Raw genomic sequence first — 20181 nt, 5'->3', positions numbered from 1 at the left:
AGTGTTTGACGAAAGCACTATTAGGATAAGATTAAAAGATGTATTGATTTTAGAATACACTTAATACAATGTTTTTGATGTTTTTTTTTCAAAATTTTAATAAAGTATACAAAGGACATTTATCCGACTTTAAGGGAAAAAGCCTATTTCGGATAGGCAAAATTCGGATGAGGTGGATCTCATTTAGAACTTGCGTTAGGTTAAAGGGCAGCACCATAATACACAAGTACAATTAATGTCAGCATTTGTATTTATAGCCTTAGAATGCAACCAATTATTAATAGAAAATAAGCTAATTACATAATATACGGTAGTAAGTCAAACTTTGTTAGGTAGAAAAGTTTAGAAAATAACACATTTGTTTGTAAAAACTTAATAATATTCCGGCATGTGCATAGAAACTTGCCGTTTCAGACAACACACTCTGTCTTCTAGCAGCAAATTTTTTCACTGCCACAACAATCATTTAGACATTTAGTAGTCAACAGTATTTATGGAATATCCTCCACTCATTCTTCCTCAGACCTGATCAATTGAATCGGTGAGATTTAAAAGGAAAACAATCCACTGAACCTAATTTTAGAAGAAACAATAAAAACTCCATAGCAACCAAACTATATCATTAAGGTAGCTATGGTGGGATGGATTTATTCAATGCGAATTTTGAATTCAGCTCCACTTCACTTTTCGCTCAGTGCAGTGTCTTAAATCTGACGCTGTCACAGACTTGACTCCTGAAATCTGGAGTCTACATCTGTCTGAAGAGATAAAAAAAATCGGTGGTAAAGAAGCTCAAAAATGAACTCTGCATTGTTTCGACATCAAAGACATCTTGACTATAAAAGCAAGTGTAATTTAGATGAAGAGGTATTCTCACTGTCTCCTGATGAGAATTGAGCACCTGATGAGACAATGAGAACACCTCTTCATCTAGATTACTATTACATGATCATATTAAAATATTCGGTAAACTAACAAATAATTATAATTCTTATAAAATACGAATTGGAGAATTTTTTTATAAAGTTTATGAAAAATTAGAAGATATAAATAAAAGATCAGTAGACAATGTTTGTGAAATTAATGGAAAAATTATAAAATGTTAGCACGATTTCAATAAATTTAAGACGATGTAGATAATTAAATAAGTTAGAAGAAAACTTTAATAGATTTAAAGAAGATTTACATAAAACTAAAATATTTGATAACAACTTTAATGGATTAGTTAAATAGATAGACTTGATTATAAAATTTCCTTTTATAAATGGCTCTCTTATATTTTGTAAAAAGTAAACAAAAATCTAAAAAATCAAATTATGTAAAATATTATGTGAACATTAATGGGGGTTAAACAATCTGGAAATTGTACTGAATGCAATACTAGAAAGAGTCAATTTATAAAAACTTGATTTGAAATTTTTCTTAATAAATAAAAATGGTGGGATATTACAGCGTTTACTATCTTTTTATCTATAATGCAACATGAAAGATTTAAGAAAGGTACATTGGGATGATATTTCTAAAAAAACATGAATTATCTGAAGATATGATGAGATTGTATATTAATAAATTAAATTGATATAACATAGCAAAGTATCAAAATTTATTGTCTGATTTTATTAAAGGAGATATATATTAGCAATTAAAAAATTATAAGTCTGTTATTCGTATTTATCAATACTTAAGTCCAGAATTTTTAAAAGAATTTAAAGATCTGGATGATTGGAATAATATTATAGATCTTAGTGATTACCCTATGGAAATTTATTGAAATATGTACCTTCCAGAATCTGATGCTGCACTAAGAGGAAAGTGAACTAGAGCTAAACTTAACATTCACATTGAATCAATCCTTCCCATCATAGCTACATTATATATAAAAATATAAATATATACTTATATAAATTTAAGTCTCCAAGTTTTATTTACAGCTTTATCAAAATATTAAATACAGTAGTTTGGTGACAGCATTTGAAATTTGTATTTTTTTAACTGTAGATAAGTTTGTATTTTATAGTCTTTTATCATAAAATCAAACAAATTTTGCCACAAAGGATAACAGTGAAATTACTCAAAAAACATAACATGAAAGCTTTTCATGTTGTTTTAGAAGATCTTCCACATTAAATTCGATTTCATTGTCTAGCTTATAAACATATGTAAACAATTTGTCACTCATACCCCTTTAAGTTCCTCAAATTGTTACTTCAATGTAACATATTTATTTACACAACCTTGGTGATTGCACACTAAAATTCAGTTTACGTACATAACAGAACGTACTCGTATTTCAAAAATTAGCTACAGCTGTTTGACATTATGACTCAATACTAAAATAGGCCTATTCAATACTAACATGAACCATTAATAGCTGTAATCTATGTAATTTACATTTAACTTCTATACAAAGGAATAATAATAGCATCGTTTAAATAATACCAATACACCAAGACGATTCACATTTTTTAAGAAATAATAATATTCAAACTATATGTTATATTCATAAAAATACAACATATAAAATAAAGTATAATAAACACATGATAATTTAAATAATACAAAACTGTATGTTACTTTTGTAAACAAATTAATTCATAATAAAAATAAACTGATAATTCGTAATAGTTATAATAAATTCATGGAACTAAAAATACATTATATAACATAACAAAATTGAAATTGAGTAAAATAAAATTGTATAGTACAAGTACACTACACTATAAAAACAAAAACATAACAAACAACAATAAATATACGTTATTCTCAAAATAATAAATCTTCAAGACTGGCTTGTACAATACAAAAACTCATCATGTAATAAAATTCAAACTGAACAAAACAAAACTGTATAATAGCAATTACAATATAAAACAACAACAACAAAAATAAAAAACAAGAGAAAGAAAACAAAATTAAATAAACAATACAAAATGTACAGTACAATTTGCTTAACAATAAAATCATTTCGAAAGAACAAGCTATGATAAAACGGTAAATATTGACGTGACCCATACTAGAGCGTAGATAAGTACTCACCCAAGGAGGCCCGTCACAGTAGATGGTCTTGCACCACTCGGGTTTGCTGTGGTAGCAGACGCACAGTGAGCACACGTTGGGTCCTGGGATGTACAGCAATCCATGGACCACCTCGTTGCCTTGGAAGTCGGTACAGTTTTCTTCCAACCCAGCTACAACGGTGCTACTCAGTCCATGCACTTACGTTATAACAGTAGAGGGTCCATAATCTGGACAATCTAACCCCACATCAGCCTCTCTATGCACCTTCATGCATTGCTGTCATAAATAGAGCACACTTCTGCCAAGCGTCTGACAACGGTCAAGGCTTTATGCACAACAAATTTAAAAAAAAATTACTGCCATTGATTTCAACGTTTTATGAGAGCAAACTGTTTGATATTATAACTATATTTTTTTAATGTTGTTGTGGTGTCTGTGCTCAGTGATCAATCAGAATGAAATACTTTGAACACAGAAATGTATTGTATATGATCATGGGATCTTTTTATTACAGACCCTGACACTGTCACATTAATGTACGCTAAATAAAAGTTGTTAAGAAATGCCCAATAACACATTTGTTTCCTAATACACTTCAAATCCTTATAAATAGTTTTAATTTTTATTATTTCTTGCTTATATTTAACTTAATTAAATTTGAAAAACCCCCATTTTTTCACACACATTTCCAAGCATAGACGACTTCATTACAAAATTATTACTGATTATTTTTTTATTTCTACTTATAGCTTGTGTCATTATATACAATATACTGTAATTTCATAATAAAATACAAAATCGTTAAAACATATTATTTTTTTGTATTCTGTATTCTTTTTATGTTCTTTTTTAAGATTTATTTTTTTTACTGGAATTATGGCAATTGGCAAGCAAATAGATTCTTTTCTATAAATAATGTAGCCTACATGACGCCTGTTTCTATCTTGATGATAGCAAATAAAGATTTCTGTATTCTGTATAGGAGTTACTGACTAGATTCAATTTGTTATGGTGATAGTTACAATTAAACAAGTGCTATTGACTTTTAACTATTTTTAAGCAGTCAGGTGTTAACAGTAAGGACTGTCCAATATTTTGCAACTAGAACGATGTTTATAGAATTTTAAGTATTCTGTTGTTTTTGTACGGCCAGTACACAATTAAATGCAATAGGTTCTTGTCTTATCAATGACAGAAAAACATTCCTTTGATTATTGTTTCTCAATGAATGACTGTACATGTTCTTTCCAAGCTTTCACTTCTCCTGTAATTTGTTGGTGTGTATCATGCCCAACCTGTTATTGTTTAACTACAAATATGCAAATTTCTATAACTATTACTTAAGTCAAGATGTTTTAAATTTGTATCTAAATCTATATTATTACATGGTAATTTGGTTAGAATTGTTTTAGTAGTTTGTAGAAGTGGCATTTTTTATGCTCAGAATTTTCAAAAATCAAAGAGGACGTAATTATTTGAATGAGATTGGATGCAGGGGAAAGATCAACAACAAACATACAGAAAGTGAAAAGTGGTTTTTGTGTTGGAAAAAAACTGTTTGGCCCTCATATTCTAAAGAAATGGTAAACCAAGCTGGCCAATGAGCTCATACAAGATATTTATAACAAATTTTATATCTCATTTTAACTAGTTTGAGTTTTTTGGGTCAGTTATCGTATCCAAAAGCCGCTTTATATTGCATAAATATATATAAACTTTAGAATATGGTTGGTTTTGGGCTCTGAAGGTTGTTTGTTAAAGATGTGCAGAAGTTTTCGGTAAGTACTAACATGAGGACAATTGCAATAGGATGATTTTCTATACAAAATCTACCTAAATCTGAATGAAGCCTGATGAAAACAGAAGGCATATCTCACACAGTCAAAAGTGTAGCAACAATTGAGTTTTGATCATTAATTGATTCTGAATCATATTTATGATCATCACAAGTGATGATAGTGAAATTGAGATGGATGACTGGATCAATTCAACTGTAAATTTAGTAACTGAGCATGATACTCATGTACTGCTTGTAATAATAGGGAACATCATTTGAAATGTCAATCATGCTTGATCACCATGAAATAATGAAGAACAAACTATTTACATAGACCTGAAGTGTATTAACACCTTCACTACAGCTTTATATACTGAGTGGTACTAAGTACTCCTGGCCACCCACTACGCACTAGGGCGTCTGTCACAGTCAATGTGTTAAACACCAAATCAATAGCCTATTTCAGAAGATATTTTTCAGCTTCTGTTTTGAAAAAAAGGAGAAGAAAAAAAACAGTAACCTTGTGACATCAGGTGTTTGCAGTAAAAAAATCTTATAGTTTACATTATTTTCATTTATACTCATGTAACTTTGTTAGTTGTAAAAAAGTACCACTTGACAGTTTTCTACTCTGTTTAATCTTTGTGTAGTTTTAAATTGTATAGATAACTTTTATGATTGAAGATACAATAAAAAATAAATGGTCTAGATTATAGACACTCTACTGTCGACGGACAAAAGGCCTATAATAAATGCCCGGATTATTCTGTATTATCGTATCAACAAAAAAGAATATGGAAATGATTGTCTGGATATAAACAGCACAAGTTTATTCCAAGCATGTACACTGTGTATACATATAGAGAGTCAGTGGGTATCTAGGTAGATAGAAGTTAACATTTGAATATCATTGAGTAACTATAGTTTTTGTATCCATGACACCCAGTGGATATTCCATGATATTCAAATTATTGGGTACCCACTGACCCACAGATTATACGGTTCTTAGCGTTTAGAGAACAGATACATAAAAGGACATACATTCCATTGAATGTATCCAGAAAAACATAATTTGTACTTACATACACTGATAAAAAACTGAATAATTTTAACATTATTTGGGAATGGTGGATTCAGATGGGTAGGGGGAAAATTTCTTTCCCTCCAATGAGCATTTAACTTTCTATCTGTTATAATTTATCATAAATTCATAGTAAGGCAACTCCGTATCTAAATACTGGATTAATGGTACAATTTTTGTATTCAGATTTGCCACTAAGAGAACAGAAACATTGTGTTTTCTTGTGAGCTTGAATATGACACTTGTAAATCTCGTATCGGATGTTTGTATTTCTTTTACATTTTTACTTGATAAGAGAGAACATACCATACTATTAGTAAAAACATTTGATTACTTGAAAAATAGAATGCTTTCACCAGTTCTCTACTATAGTTTTGAATTTTGAACTCATTGTTTGCCATCTTGAAAAAGGTTAGGGGATACAGATAAATTTAGAATAATGTATATAAATTGTACACTTTTTCTGTTTGTATGTTAAACAAATATAAAAAATATGGTATTTAAAAAAAAGATATATATATATATATATATATATATATATATATATATATAAATATATAAAAGTAAAATCTATAATACATTAATGTACATTCAGAGGATTACATGTGCTGTGAGGTAAATAGTAAAAAATATACTTTGACTTAACAATCTGTTATTATGATTTGCACTGATTAAAATTCTAATATGGGTTATGGAGGTTGTTAAAGTATAATTTTAGTTGAAGAGGTATATAAAATCATTGACTAGGTAAATAATTAGTCTACACAAAAATATTATATATAAACAGTTTGCTAATGTTAGTGTTTTAAAACAACACAATTAGATCACGAATAGGTCAAATCCATTAGTAATAATAAAACAACAACAAAAATGTGTGAGTTAGGACTGAATAAATAAACCAACCATCCGGAGGAATTTTACGAGAGCTAAATACATCCTTTTCTGTCCCAGCACTGAAATGGCGTCCAGTTTCGAGTGATACTACCAAAACAAAAGATCGCATTAATATTGAAACTTAAAAAGTGTAATAAATTGTAGAGATAGGAAGCTACAGTTAAACTTTAGGATTATACTTTTCACAGATATTAAGTTTCAATTCCCTTAGAATACAGTTCTTAATGGGCCAACAGTCTGATTTATTTACGTATAATAACAATGGCTGTTCAAAGCGAACGTTTAAGCTTTAACTAAAGGAAATAACAAGGAATCACACTTTTGTGACACTAGAAGAATTCTCAATGCAACAGGAAATGGACAACAGATTTTTTAAGACATCTTATATATATTTTATTTTTATATAATTTTATCAGAACCAGGGGTAGACAGTTCAAATAAATCTTGAAATATGAAATTACAGATACAATAAAAGTTAAAAAAAAAACAATAGTACTCGTATTTAAATAATATTTCATTGTGTCAGGAGCTTTTTGTAGTCTACATTGAATAAAGTTATGAAATTATAATAAATAAAAATTAATTGTGGAATGTTAAATGTTTTTACATTATGACTAATTTATTTTCAACTTCTATTTTGTACATTATGTAGTTAGGTTGATTTAAAATATCCTTTGTGACACATTAAGAGGAAATGTAGATTTCATATATGTGGCTGTCATCTTGAATTATCAAAAAGAGGATGCATTATTAGTTTTAAAGGTTAATTTAAACAAAACTGGTGGTATGACAACTCGTAATAGTTGGCACAAACTTATAACACTTCAAAAATGTAGGAACTCCATCATACTGAAAACTTAGAGGTGAAAATATGAAATTGTTTTTAACAACATGCACTTGGTTTGGTTGAAATCAGTTAGAACTTGTTTGTAAAAACTTTCATTAGAATAAGTGGCTGTATATTCACAAACATTGTACAGCCACTATCTTGAAACTTTGGGACACATAAAAAACATATAAGAATTTAAACATTGTTGTAAATGACAGGAGAGTATAAAAAAAATAGTTCTCTATTTTTTATCAATGCCCAATAAATGAGATACAACATTCCTTTCACAAACTTTGAACGACCACCTCCTTGAAACCTAAACATATAATTATATTAATAGCGTAAAAATACATAAGTTGTTTTGAATTACTAAACATTTCTTAAAAATGTGTCATCAATTTGGTAAAAGTTGTGAAATAGATAAGACCAAAAATGTGCACAAACACAAACTGCTGCAATCTTAAAACTTCTTATTGGGCGAGACTGACAAAAGAATGTGTAATTACTATATCTATACAAACTTTAGTTTAGATCAATTAACATTTATGGCAGCAATAATATTTCTTCAATATCAGAGAAAATGTAAAATAATCCGCCAGAAATACATGTATAAGTATTATTGCAATAAGCAAATATCTATTAAATATACCTAAAAATATTAATAACTATTTTGTGGCCCCTACCTATGTTGCAATACTATATACCACAAAATGAAAATGTTATATGGACATATTTAACTGACTTACCCACAGCTCATACTAATATTGTATCTGAGTATACTCCTATAATGTTCATGAATCTTGGATTAAGAATGTGCGCACTATGTTATTGCAAGCTTGAAAAAACTCCCAAAGTCTAGTCCTGCCTGAGTCAGCAGCAATTACTACTAAAAAGATCATATGACTGGTTAAACTATATAACTGAACAAAATTATCATTTCCATATACATCAGTTTTGGTGTTCAATGTATCAAAAGTGTGGATGGAATATGATGTGTGGATAATTTTCTAGTCTCGGTGTACGCTGATTGGTACTCGATGGTTAATCTGACCAATTGCATTGATCGCTATTGTTATTTATTATAGTACTTGAAAGGGTGAAAAACCCGTATGATTTGTATAACATTGGAAACTTAAAAAACAGCTGAATAATGTGATGCCTTTATTTATTTCTTTGTATTAATTTTACATCAATGACATTTGCTGAAAACCAGTATTGATTAGTTTATTCATCCATGCTTTGTAACTAATGTTACTTTTTTCAGCAGCACTTGGTCTTCTTAATGTAATTTTTTTAAAGTAAGTATATTGTGTTTAATGATTTATTTTTGACATATTTATAATTTGCTCAAGGATAAGTTATAGTAAAACTTTGTGTTCCCATTGATAAAAATATTATGAGTTTCACAGACCTACAATTTCCAGTGCCACATACCTACATTATCTCCGTTAAGTCATGTATTTTTTTTAAAACTACATTTTCTACATAAAAAATAAGTGTAGATTGTTTTGGCTATCTTAGAATTTATAATTTATTTAGGTAGAACTATCTATCTTCCTTAGATATATCCCCAAGTCCTTCCTACTTTTTACAAGTGGGTCATTCCAAGTCACCTAGAAGGACATTTTTTAATTAGTATTAGAAAGACACCTTGATCTCTCAGATTTTGGTGATTTTTTAAAAGGAAATTGTATCTACCAAGACTAGTGAAAATGAAAATCTTTACATTTTTCTGCCTTTTGGTTTTTGAGTTACAGGCTTTTAAAAACTCACATAAAGTAAGTTTTTGCTCATAGCTCAGTATGTTTGAAACAACGTACCTGAAAAATCTATTAATGCTAAAGAGCTCAAATTTGTGGCGTTCTCTTTCATTTGAAATGATCTTTAATTTGGTATATCACATGACTATGTTTTGTGTATTTTGAGTTTTTTTAACTCCTCCCAAAAACGGTTTTAAAAAAACTCAAAGTACGTCTCCTTAAATATTTTTTGAAAAAATTAATTTTATTCACGCTATAACTGAGTAAATATATGAACAATTTCTTAATGGGACATATATGGGTTCCTATTTAAAAAAATATTTTGTAACTGGCGTATCAAAAGTATTATTTGGAGTATTATGTACACTGGTTTGGTATCAGCAGTCATTGCTATGTACATTATGTAAGATTCTACAATCAGTTAGGTTTTATATTATCTCCCTTTGCCAGTTAATGTTATACATCCATTAGATTAATACAACTTTTAAGTGACATAGGAAAACATTTTATGTATCTTTATACTAAATGATTTATTAAAGTGCTCTCCTTGAATCTTTCAAAGCTTTTATTGCAATACAATTTTTCTGTTATAGTGAGCAATAACATTTAATTATTGAAAATATATGACCCTGCAACGCTAAATTTATACATAAACCAGCAACATTGTCAAATTAAATTAAATATTATTAATAAGACTTTTATTTAAGAATTATTTTAAAACTTGTTAAGAATTCAACTAAAAATATCTCCATATGTAAATTTAGAAGTATTAACCGAATTAGAAATAAAAAAATGATTGACAAAGGGAAATAATTTAACATCAAACTGATTGCAGAACACAGTACCTTACTTAATGTACATAGCAATGGCTGCTCACACCAAACCAGTAACAAAATATTAAAAAAATAAGAACCCATTTGCGTCCCATCTGAAATTTTACATATATCTACACAGTTATAGCGTGATATTTTTTTCAGAAAAATTTAAGGGAACACATATTTTGGGTTATGCAAAAACTGTTCTCGGGAGGAATACAAAAAACTCAAAATATAAAAAACATATTCATGTGATATATCAACCCATTTAGTATTTAAAATGGCAGAGAATGCCACAAAATTGAGCTCTTTAACTTTAACAGTTTTATAGGCACGTTGTTTAGAACATACTGAGACATGACCAAAAACTGTCTTTATGTGGGTTTTTAAAAGCCTATTACTCAAAAACCTAAAGGCAGAAAAATGTAAAATTTTGCATTGTAACTAGTCTTGATAGGTATAACTCTTCCATACAAAAAAAATCACCAAAATCTAAGAGGCCAAGGTTAAAAATTATTTTTTCATTAATTGATTTAAAATGGAATGGCTCAAGTGGCTTTTTAATTTTGATTGACAAAGAGAATTTGACATATTATATATACATAAATTACATGTTATGAAGTATTATCTGGTTAATTTTGAACAAAATTATATCAACAATATAAAAGAATTACAGTTAATAATAATTTTTACACATTTTACAAAAATGGTATGCAAATCGCCCAAAAACAGTTTGGTAGTAAGAGAAAATCAACTGCCAGGTCTATGGTTAATGAGAGTGTTACTTGTTAATTATAGAGATGCTTGTTTTTTTTTTACCAAGGCCTACCATAAAACAAAGGCCTACCATAAATTTTGATTATTTTTGGGTGTCTGCAGTGTTGTTTGGTCAAGTAACACTAATCAAGTTCGCCACTAGATGTAAGGAGGTAACGCCTAGCCAGTTTAGATCAGATAACTCTCAAAGCTGCCAGTATCCTGATTACTATCCCAATCTTGCTGCAGTTGTCATTCGCTGCAATTTATTTCACATTCCCATTTTTGATTGGTTCTAGTAATTTAATAACTTAACATTTATAAGCCTTTATGTGATCCGATCTTGAATTGAGGTACTATCTCGTGTGGTATTTTGTGCTTTTACGCCAGAAGCACGGGATGGCGCCAAACAAAGTCTGCACTTTTTGGCAGGGGCCATGTACATATGATCTGAGCATGGTAAAGTACTGATTTAAAATGCCTGGGGTCAAAAGTGCGGCTGTGATGGCGCCACGCCACATTTCTGGTGGTAAAAAGAAAAACACCCCATGAGATAGCACCTAAACTCAAGCTCAGATCTTGTAAGCGCTACTGTATAACAATTCAGACACCCATCAATAGTTTAAATTAATATTAGGGTTTACCCCAGTAAAAAACTATTTATCTTTATAATTAAAAAGTACCTAAAGCGTAATTTTGAAGTGATTTTTAGTGCTTCACAGATTAAAATGTTCATGATATAAGGCTTAACATATTTTACTTCTGACTTATATTAAACTAACTAAACTGTTTAAATTGCTTCACAAATTACTAAAACGTGTTATATGACTTTAAGTATAGTTTGTGTGAAAGTAAGTTATAGACTCAAAAGAGAAGACTAATCTTTTAGAAAGAATAGGCTTAAAGCAAGTTTGTCTATCACAAACTTTGAGTGCAGCCTCAGGAAGAAGCCAAGGTCACAGCAGACGAGTGATATAAATTTGGCAGTCGCATGTGTTGCAAAACAGCGAAAGATGCTGCTGCAGACAGAACCAATAAACAAGCTAAGCAGTTTGGCCTGTAATGTGTCTGTTATGGCTCAGCAAGTGAGGAGTTTGACATTCATTAACATCTTAAAGTATACAACACAATAGGCTACAAAGAAGTGATCAAGTCAATCTAAATTTCTCTATGGTAGAAAGTGCAAGTTTCACAGGAGGATTTGACAGATGCAATAACATAAATATTTAGAGATTTCTAATCAGTATGTAAACTCCTTGACAGGCTACAAAGCATCATACCTAGTAACTTTATTTTGATCGCCCTTTTTTTAGAAAATTCTTCAAGAGTAATGCATAATGGACTGGAATAAGTACACTTAGATTCATATCAATCTATTTTATTGTCCTAATCAAAATTTTGGCAAGTGCTTAAATTTTTCGATGGTCTGAAATTAACTGAGCTAAGTCTAATGTACCTATGAATTAAATTTTACAAAATTTAAAACAACCAAACTAAGACAAAATCATTACTTTATTGAAAAAGAGTAACCTAATGCTCTGGATGCAGTTAAGAAAATACTAAATTTATATCCATGATCCATTGTGTATTTACCTGTCAATTTCACCAACGTAAACAACGAAACCAGCAACAATAAGGAAGACAGAACGCTTGATAAATACATTATCACACTTTAAAGTTTGTCGTCTGCTGCAGTGTCGTCTGCAGTGAAATCGAATTTCAAACTGGGATGAATTAATAAAACAATGACTTGATTATGAGCCAGCTAAGAAAATTAATGTTGACATTTGTAACAGAATGTGGGATCATATATAAATGAACTAATTTTAGGATTAATCCAGGAACAGTGTTAACAGAGAAAATTAACTGCATAACGTTAAAGCACTACTGCAATGAATGAAAACTTCACCTTTTTGTTGTGCATAGTAATAGAAATATTAGCCATCAACAACAAGGAAGTTTATCATATGTATGATCATTCAAAAACACTGACATGGAATTTAGTGTGATTAGTCAGATCTTTTTTCCTTACTTATGGCTTAATCTGACTAGCTAATTTTTATTATCAAATAATGGATGCATGGTAACGTTATATAATAAATCGTGTAATGATTTTTTCTCTTTTCGACTGAAGCTGAGAAATTCAATCTAGTCCTAAAAGAGCTTTTTGCGCTGTTTCCTGAGTGGCAGTATATAGTGGATGGGTAAAGTTGAGGATTAGGATAAGCTTCCTGTGGAGATTCATGAGGAAGGATTTCGGGCATTAATTTCAGTCATGTCTACTTGGAAAAAAGGGAGGCCAACTGTGTACCAGCCTTTCCAGTCAAAGCAGGAAGGGGTGACACGACTTTGTCTATGCTTTAACACTTAGAGAGCCCCACCATTCCAACAGTCATTATCCGCACTAGTCTAAATGAATCGATCTACTCTTACGCCCACTCGAAACTGATTTTGACATTTGCGGTTAGTGAATTATTACCATTGAACATCCATAGGGTTGCCCAGAATTAAGTAGCACATCGATTTTTGCTGTAATCTGTTTAGTTTGAACTGGAAGGTATAAACCAGTTAGAATTGAACACTTCTGGGTAGAGGCGTCGCCAAGAAATTACATCGGGGGGCCATAATATGATTAGGGGATGTTAAAACCATCAGAAAAAGGATGATCCCTTGAGTGTTCACTCAAAAATTTGAAAAACATTTAATAGCTAAACATTACTTTATGCAACGATTTATTGTATGAAACCCTTTATTGATTCAAAGTTAATAATGCATACAAAAAACATTTTAAAAACAACACTTTGTCCAAATTAAAATTGCAATTCAGTTCAAACACAGTGTGGTTGGTACACAGTTGGCCTCCCTTTCTTCCAAGTAGATATGACTGAAATGAATGCCCAAAATCCTTTCTTATGAATCTCGACTAGTCCCCATGAACACTTCCCTAACCTTAACCGTCTACTATATTCCGCAACTCAGGAAACAGTGCAAACAACTCTTGTAGGACTAAGTTGAATTTCTCAGCTTCAATTGAAAAAAAAAACAAAGTCATTACATGATTTGTTATACAGTACTTGTATTATCTCTAAATATGGACTAATAATTTGTTAATGTAAAACACTTTTGCCATTAGTTTAATAAATAAAAATGGTATATTTTTATATATTTGATCTTATATAAAAACTATATCTATGTTATTTTATTTAAATATAAATGTTATAATCTTGTAGGGTGTTTATAGTTAATTATGAGTTTTTATAGTAACATAAGCTTCAAACCGTATTACTCAAATTGTCCAAAAGCCAAATTTATTCGGACATCTGCTGGCCGGGCGATAGCCGATTGTCTGTAGTGTTATGTTATCTGTGAATGGCGGTGTGAAACATATTTTGTGGATCAATAAAAGTGCATTGTTTTTTAGTATAATAGAGTTGATTACATATGAGAAGATGCTTTCGTTGTTTTGTGATTTTTGGAAGTGCTATACTAATTTTATGTTATACCATTTTATTACGGTGTATGTTACACTTGGCAGAAATTCAATTTTGTTTTCCATTTAAATGTGACAGACAAGTGCTTCTATCTTGCGGCCATAGTTAGTACTTGATGATGTTTTGTTCAATAATGTTCATTTCTGGGTCTAAGAGATGGAGCTAGGTAGATTTTGAGTTTACTCAGGTATGGTAGTATTCTTCTATTATTGTAGGCTAAGTAAGAGTTGTTTGGATACAATTATTGGGAAGCAATAATTGTAATTACGATTGTTCGAATTAAAGTATACCAAGTCACTCTTTACTGAATTGCTGCAAGAATATATTCTTTGTGACTGGCAAGGATTGACTGCCATTTTTATAAAATTGACACTTGAAAAGTCATATTATTGGGTTGACACCTTTTGCAAGTGTTATATTTTATTATAGGTTATTTGATAATTGCCTATTCTTAAATTGGATTACCCTTTTGGGCCATGGCCTTTAATTTATTATCTAAACTACTTAAAGTAATTTTGCAAAGCTTTCTGAAAAGTTATTAATTTATTTTGGCTATACCTCTTTAATATTTTGATAAAGGCTATTGCAAGGACATTATGATTTGTTTTTGTACATTATTAGTGGATTTGGTCAAAGGTGCCTTTGCTGTAGTATAATAAGTGGCCACCATGACAATCGAGTCAACTATCGATTAAAAACATCCGAAGGGTCAATCCATTTGAAGTGGTCCAATGAGGGTTGCTTGACTATTTTTTGAATACTTTCATTTTTTATATGTTTTTACCATACTCATAAGAGGTTAAAAAATGATTTGTAAGTAATTTTATCTTTTACCATTTATGCATGGTGCCCATTTTTGTTTACAAGAATCTTGTGATTTTTGGCTTTGTAGACATTAGCGTTAAATTGATTATCACTGGATTGGATTATGCTAGAGCTTCCAAACCAACACTATTCTTTTCAGAAAGATCTCTTCTACAATACTTGTTATCTTCATCATAGCCTAGTTTTAAAAGCAAATTTTAACTCCCAAAATTGTCCCCAAAGTTAGGTATTGAAAATTGGCAAATTTCACTACAGTAGGCCTAGACGCCCTCTTATCCGGCCTCGGGTCAACCGGCTGCCGCTTTAACCTGCCACAAAACAAACGATGAGTCATCGACAGTCACAACTCGAACAGCTATTTTGGGACGGTTTTGACAATGCCTGTTCAGTTGAGCAGGTGGTTCCGAACGTGATACATACAGTTAGTTGACAGTTTTAACTTGTGCAGTTTAGTGTTGTGTTGTAGTCTTTTTAGGTGTGCAGTTTTTATTAAATGAATTAACAGTTTGAATGATTATATACTTTTATTTAGTTTACAAATGAGTAAAATAAAACGTAAAAGAAATGCTTTAACTGTAAAAGAAAAGCTCGATGCGATCCAGTGAATTGACAAAGGCGAATCAGTGAAAAAGGTACGTGACGAATTTAACGTCGGGAAAGCACTGTCAATGATTGGCGGCGTAATCGCAAATCCTTACAGTAATCGCAAATCCTTACAGGATTTTTGCACTAGTGTTGTTTAAAAACGCAAATGTTTCATCGCTTCCTGTGTTTTATCGTGCCCAGAAGGCATCATGGATGGATGACATCTTTAAGGACTGGTTCGTGAATGAGTTTGTTCCATAAGTAAAAAAATATTTAAAGGAACGTAAATTACCTGAAAAGGCCATTCTAATCTTGGACAATTCTGGCACACACCCACCTGATCTTGAATGTGAAGAAGCGTCCGGTATAAAATTGGTTTTCCTTCCAGCGAGTGTCACAAGTCTCATTCAACCTATGGACCAAGGAGTCATAGAATGCTTAAAGAGACGTTATCAGCGCAAACTGCTTTCAAAAATTTTGGGGAAGATGGACTCTCGGGAATGGAACTTATATCAGCTGTTAAGCACTTAAATATTAAGGATGTTATCTACATGGTCGCAAAGGCGTATGAAGAAATGCCTAGCACAACGTTGATTAAATCTTGGCGAAAAGCCTGGCCAGACTTAGAAAATGTGGTTGCTAACCCAGCTGAAGATGAAAATGAACAGCCCATTTTAACCCTCCATCAGGCGCTTAAAGTTAGAAACACCATCAGGCGCTCACGGAGGTTTCATCCAGGTTAGCGAATAATGGATATCATAGTCGTTTAAACTGTTTCTATTTGTTTAAATATTCATACTGATTTAATTACAATGTAATATATTCATTTTTAGAAATTAAATAAAAATTACTCTCTTATGTAATGAATTTTCCAAATAAGAAATTCAAAATTAAAAAAAATGTTATTGTATAATAACATGATTTATTTTAAGGAATAATGCAATTAATTGTAAAAATGTTTAACCTACTGTAATAATATATGGAAATTAACTTAGTTTTTAACTTCTTACAAAAACAACTTACTTAAATTCTTGAGATATTATACAATTGTGATGTCAATTATTACTCTATAATCATAATTTATTCTTTACAAAAAAAATTTTTAAACACTACACAAAGTTTCAAAACATTTTCCTTCTGGTTCTTGTAATGACAATGTTCACTCCATAAACAGTACTGAAATGTTCCCTAGCACACGGGTACTGTACTGACAAGTCTCTCGTCTTCATTCTCCACTTCACAAAATTCAAATAAAATATATTGTAAAACTTAAAAAGAAACCATCACAGGTCACACATTTAGGCGCACACGGATTATTACTCCCTAAAAACTAAACGCTATAAGGCGCTCACGGAGATTTCGTCCAAGCACTACAAACACAACATCGGGCGCTCACGGAGGAATCGTCCAGTCTCGCATGGAAGTAGACCATTCCAGACAGATTTTGACAAAGATAAGCGGGAGGCTATTGTTTCGCTTCCCCGAAAGATGCTCGTGAAGTACACTGCGGGAAACGACTGCCAACATCAGAAAAGTAGTACTATTTTTAATAATAAAAAATACACGGAGGAAAACTCCGTTTAGCGCCCGATGTAGGGTTAATAATTGAAGAAGATAACAACTCAGCTCTACCTAACGACTTAAAGAAAATTGAGTACTAGTGATGTACATCTCGAAGAGAGAAATGTAAATGAATGGGTGACAGGTGACGACGATCTTGAAAAAGATTTTTTTAGTGCCGATCAAATCGTAGAAAAAGTCTTTGAGGAGGCAAGTGAACAAGGCATTCCAGAGGACTCAGATGAAGACAATAGAGCATAAAAAAAATCAGTCACGAAGGGGGGAAAAAGCACTTCAGTTGGCCGCAATGTGCTGTATATTGAGCAGCAAGACCTGTCGACAGCTAAAGATGCAATGTTTATTAAAAAGTGGAGAGACTATGCCTTCATAAAGACGATGGAGAAGAAAACACAAAAGAAAATAACAGATTTCTTTTAGTATTTACCAGATATTTAATGTACTGTTCCATTTCTGTGTCTAAAATTACCATACTTCTGAAACAAAATGTAAATTTGACTTTTATATTTTTCTTGTACAATGTAGTACAGTATTACTTTATTGTTATTATGTATTCTATATGCCACTGTTCTGTAAAATATTAAAAGTAGTTAGGTTTTTAGTAAAATAACCTTTTGAATTAAATACATATTTGTTTTTTTACTGGTACAGTATTACGTAGTTGGTACGTATACAGGTTATGTTCGTTGGATTAACCGGCCAAACCGCTTTCCGGCCGGGGGTTCGGTCCTGTAATGTCCGGTTAAGAGGGCGTCTACTGTATTTAGAAGCTTAAAAAACAAAGAAGGGATGATTTATCACAGTTCCAACTCTTTGTTCAGTTAGATAGCATAGTTTACTAATATAAAATAGAGTTTAGCCTTAAAACATGTTTCCTTAATTTTTTAAACATTTTTGAACATTGACATTTTTGAAAGTTTAAAGCTCTATATCTCTGGTGGGACATCATGATAAAAAAATCTGATTTTTGCACAGCATGAACGTATATATGGTGCTAAAGTAGTGTATATACATTTGAACTTTGATATTTGACTCTGAGCAAAGTTATGAATTTTCAAAAGTTAAGAAAAAAACAGATTTTTGCCAATGTTAATATTATGAAAATTACTTAAATATGAAGTTAGTATTGGCCTATGTTTGATGAATTGTTGGTTTAATCTAAATGCATATTCTTATATGTGTTTAAATATGAATACAATTTATAAAAAAAAACTTTTTAGCTTTTGTTCTAGTTCTTTAGACATAGTTTTAAATTGAAATTAAATTAATGAAAAAATTATTGAATTCTGAAGGAATAAGCCGAAAGTATTTATAATAATAAAATTTATTATTATAATAACTTATAATAATAAAATTTATTATTATAATAACTTATAATAATAATATATTATTATAATAAATTAATAATAATAAAAAAGCATATAATAATAATAAAAAACCATCAATAAGAATACAGAACAAAATCTATGTGATCCTCATCAGTGAGTCAGATCAGTAGACAAGTCTGCTGAGTGGACAAGTCTGCACAGCTCAGTGGACAAATCTGTACTTGATTATGAATTCCCCTCTCCAATACCAGACATATTTGCTCAGTCAGTTTAGATACTTCATAATGTGTGGTTGTGTGGGTTAAGATACTTTAAAGTTTTTTACTTTTAAGTGAGTGCAAATATTTGTTAATTAATTTAAAGTTTAGTTGAGAATTTAAAATTCAAAGTAATGTAAATATTTCCCATTTAAACTTTTATATGCATTTTTTTATTATTAAAATGGATGAACAATGCTCTATTGGAAAATTATTAAGTGAAGATTGTTACAAATCATTTTATGGTCCAGTTTCTAAAACCCTGAAACATTTAAATGAATTTGAAGAAAGTGTTCAAAATATGTTTCAATTTAGAGTAGGTTCTTCAATTTCAACAATATGTGAATACCATAAAAAGAAATACATATTAAAATACAACCATATTTTTGGTAAATACTGCTGTAATCCATTACTAGTTCACAAAAAGCCTATTTCTAAGGGCCTAAGAGAAATAAAACCTGATCACTTATCCCTGTTAAACCCAAATGATTCTGAAACAAAACTTAAAATAATCCCTGGAAAATCTCTGTGCCCGAACTGTTTTTAAAAATTAAGTACTGTTTCAAATCCAGAATCATCAGTTACTTATGAAGGCTTGGCTGATGCCTATATTCCTAATGAAGAAGCTATAAAAAAATTAGACTACGCTTGTTACAATATTAGATGTATTTCCTTCCTGCTTCTAAAATAAGAAAACTGAGTGGAAAAAGACAAGCAGTTATTGAGGGAAAAGTTAAAAAATATCAGAGAAGATAAGAAAAAATTTGGAAACATGTTTCGCATCAACACATCCTGACACTGCCAGTTCATAAAAAAAATGAAGGGTCAGAAGTATCAAACGCAGAGTATTGTGATTTGATTGAAAAACTTAAAACTAAATGTTCATTAGCATCTAAGGAAAAAGAAGTAAAAATACTAAGTTTAATACCTGACTCTTGGCCGAGACAAAAAATTCCTAGTCAGTTCAAAGTTTCGGATCGTTTAATTAAACTTACCAGAAGTTTAGTAAGAGAACAAGGTATTCTTCCAGTTTTAGGAAAAAAGAAAGGAGCAGGTGTAAGCTAAGAAACTATTGAAAAAGTGAAACAGTTTTATGAGAGTGATGAAAATAGTAGAATGTATCCAGGTAAGAAATATTGTATTAAAGTAGTTATAAATGGCACTAAACTAATTAAACAGAAACACCT

At 30.6% G+C, this 20181-nt stretch overlaps 3 protein-coding genes across 5 annotated transcripts in view; 1 reads left to right on the top strand and 2 right to left on the bottom strand.

Moving 5' to 3' along the window:
* The window catches only part of LOC124365835, a 40807-nt gene extending 27978 nt beyond the window's left edge, over nucleotides 1-12829 (bottom strand). Inside the window, exon 1 of the mRNA XM_046821888.1 lies at nucleotides 12524-12829. Coding sequence (XP_046677844.1) covers nucleotides 12524-12593 — 70 coding nt within the window. The 5' untranslated portion in view covers nucleotides 12594-12829. The remainder of the gene's footprint in view (nucleotides 1-12523) is intronic.
* Nucleotides 1-20181, bottom strand: part of LOC124365834 — a 35620-nt gene that overhangs the window by 11857 nt on the left and 3582 nt on the right. Inside the window, exons 2-3 of one of the 2 annotated variants that reach the window (XM_046821886.1) lie at nucleotides 6780-6857; nucleotides 3037-3188 (exon numbers count right to left, since the gene is read on the bottom strand). In XM_046821886.1, the coding sequence (XP_046677842.1) occupies nucleotides 3037-3188; nucleotides 6780-6857 (230 nt within the window). The remainder of the gene's footprint in view (nucleotides 1-3036; nucleotides 3189-6779; nucleotides 6858-20181) is intronic. The other variant, XM_046821887.1, reaches the window with a different exon arrangement.
* Nucleotides 14277-20181, top strand: part of LOC124365833 (centrosome-associated zinc finger protein CP190) — a 37376-nt gene continuing 31471 nt past the window's right edge. For both annotated transcript variants that reach the window (XM_046821885.1, XM_046821884.1), the window contains exon 1: nucleotides 14277-14608. The gene's annotated coding sequence lies outside the window, so the exon portion shown is untranslated. The remainder of the gene's footprint in view (nucleotides 14609-20181) is intronic.

Source organism: Homalodisca vitripennis, chromosome 7 (genome assembly GCF_021130785.1).
Source record: "Homalodisca vitripennis isolate AUS2020 chromosome 7, UT_GWSS_2.1, whole genome shotgun sequence".
Classification (NCBI taxonomy): domain Eukaryota; kingdom Metazoa; phylum Arthropoda; class Insecta; order Hemiptera; family Cicadellidae; genus Homalodisca; species Homalodisca vitripennis.
The sequence above is the reverse complement of the archived record's forward strand: the minus strand, read 5'-3'. Positions and strand labels throughout refer to the sequence as shown.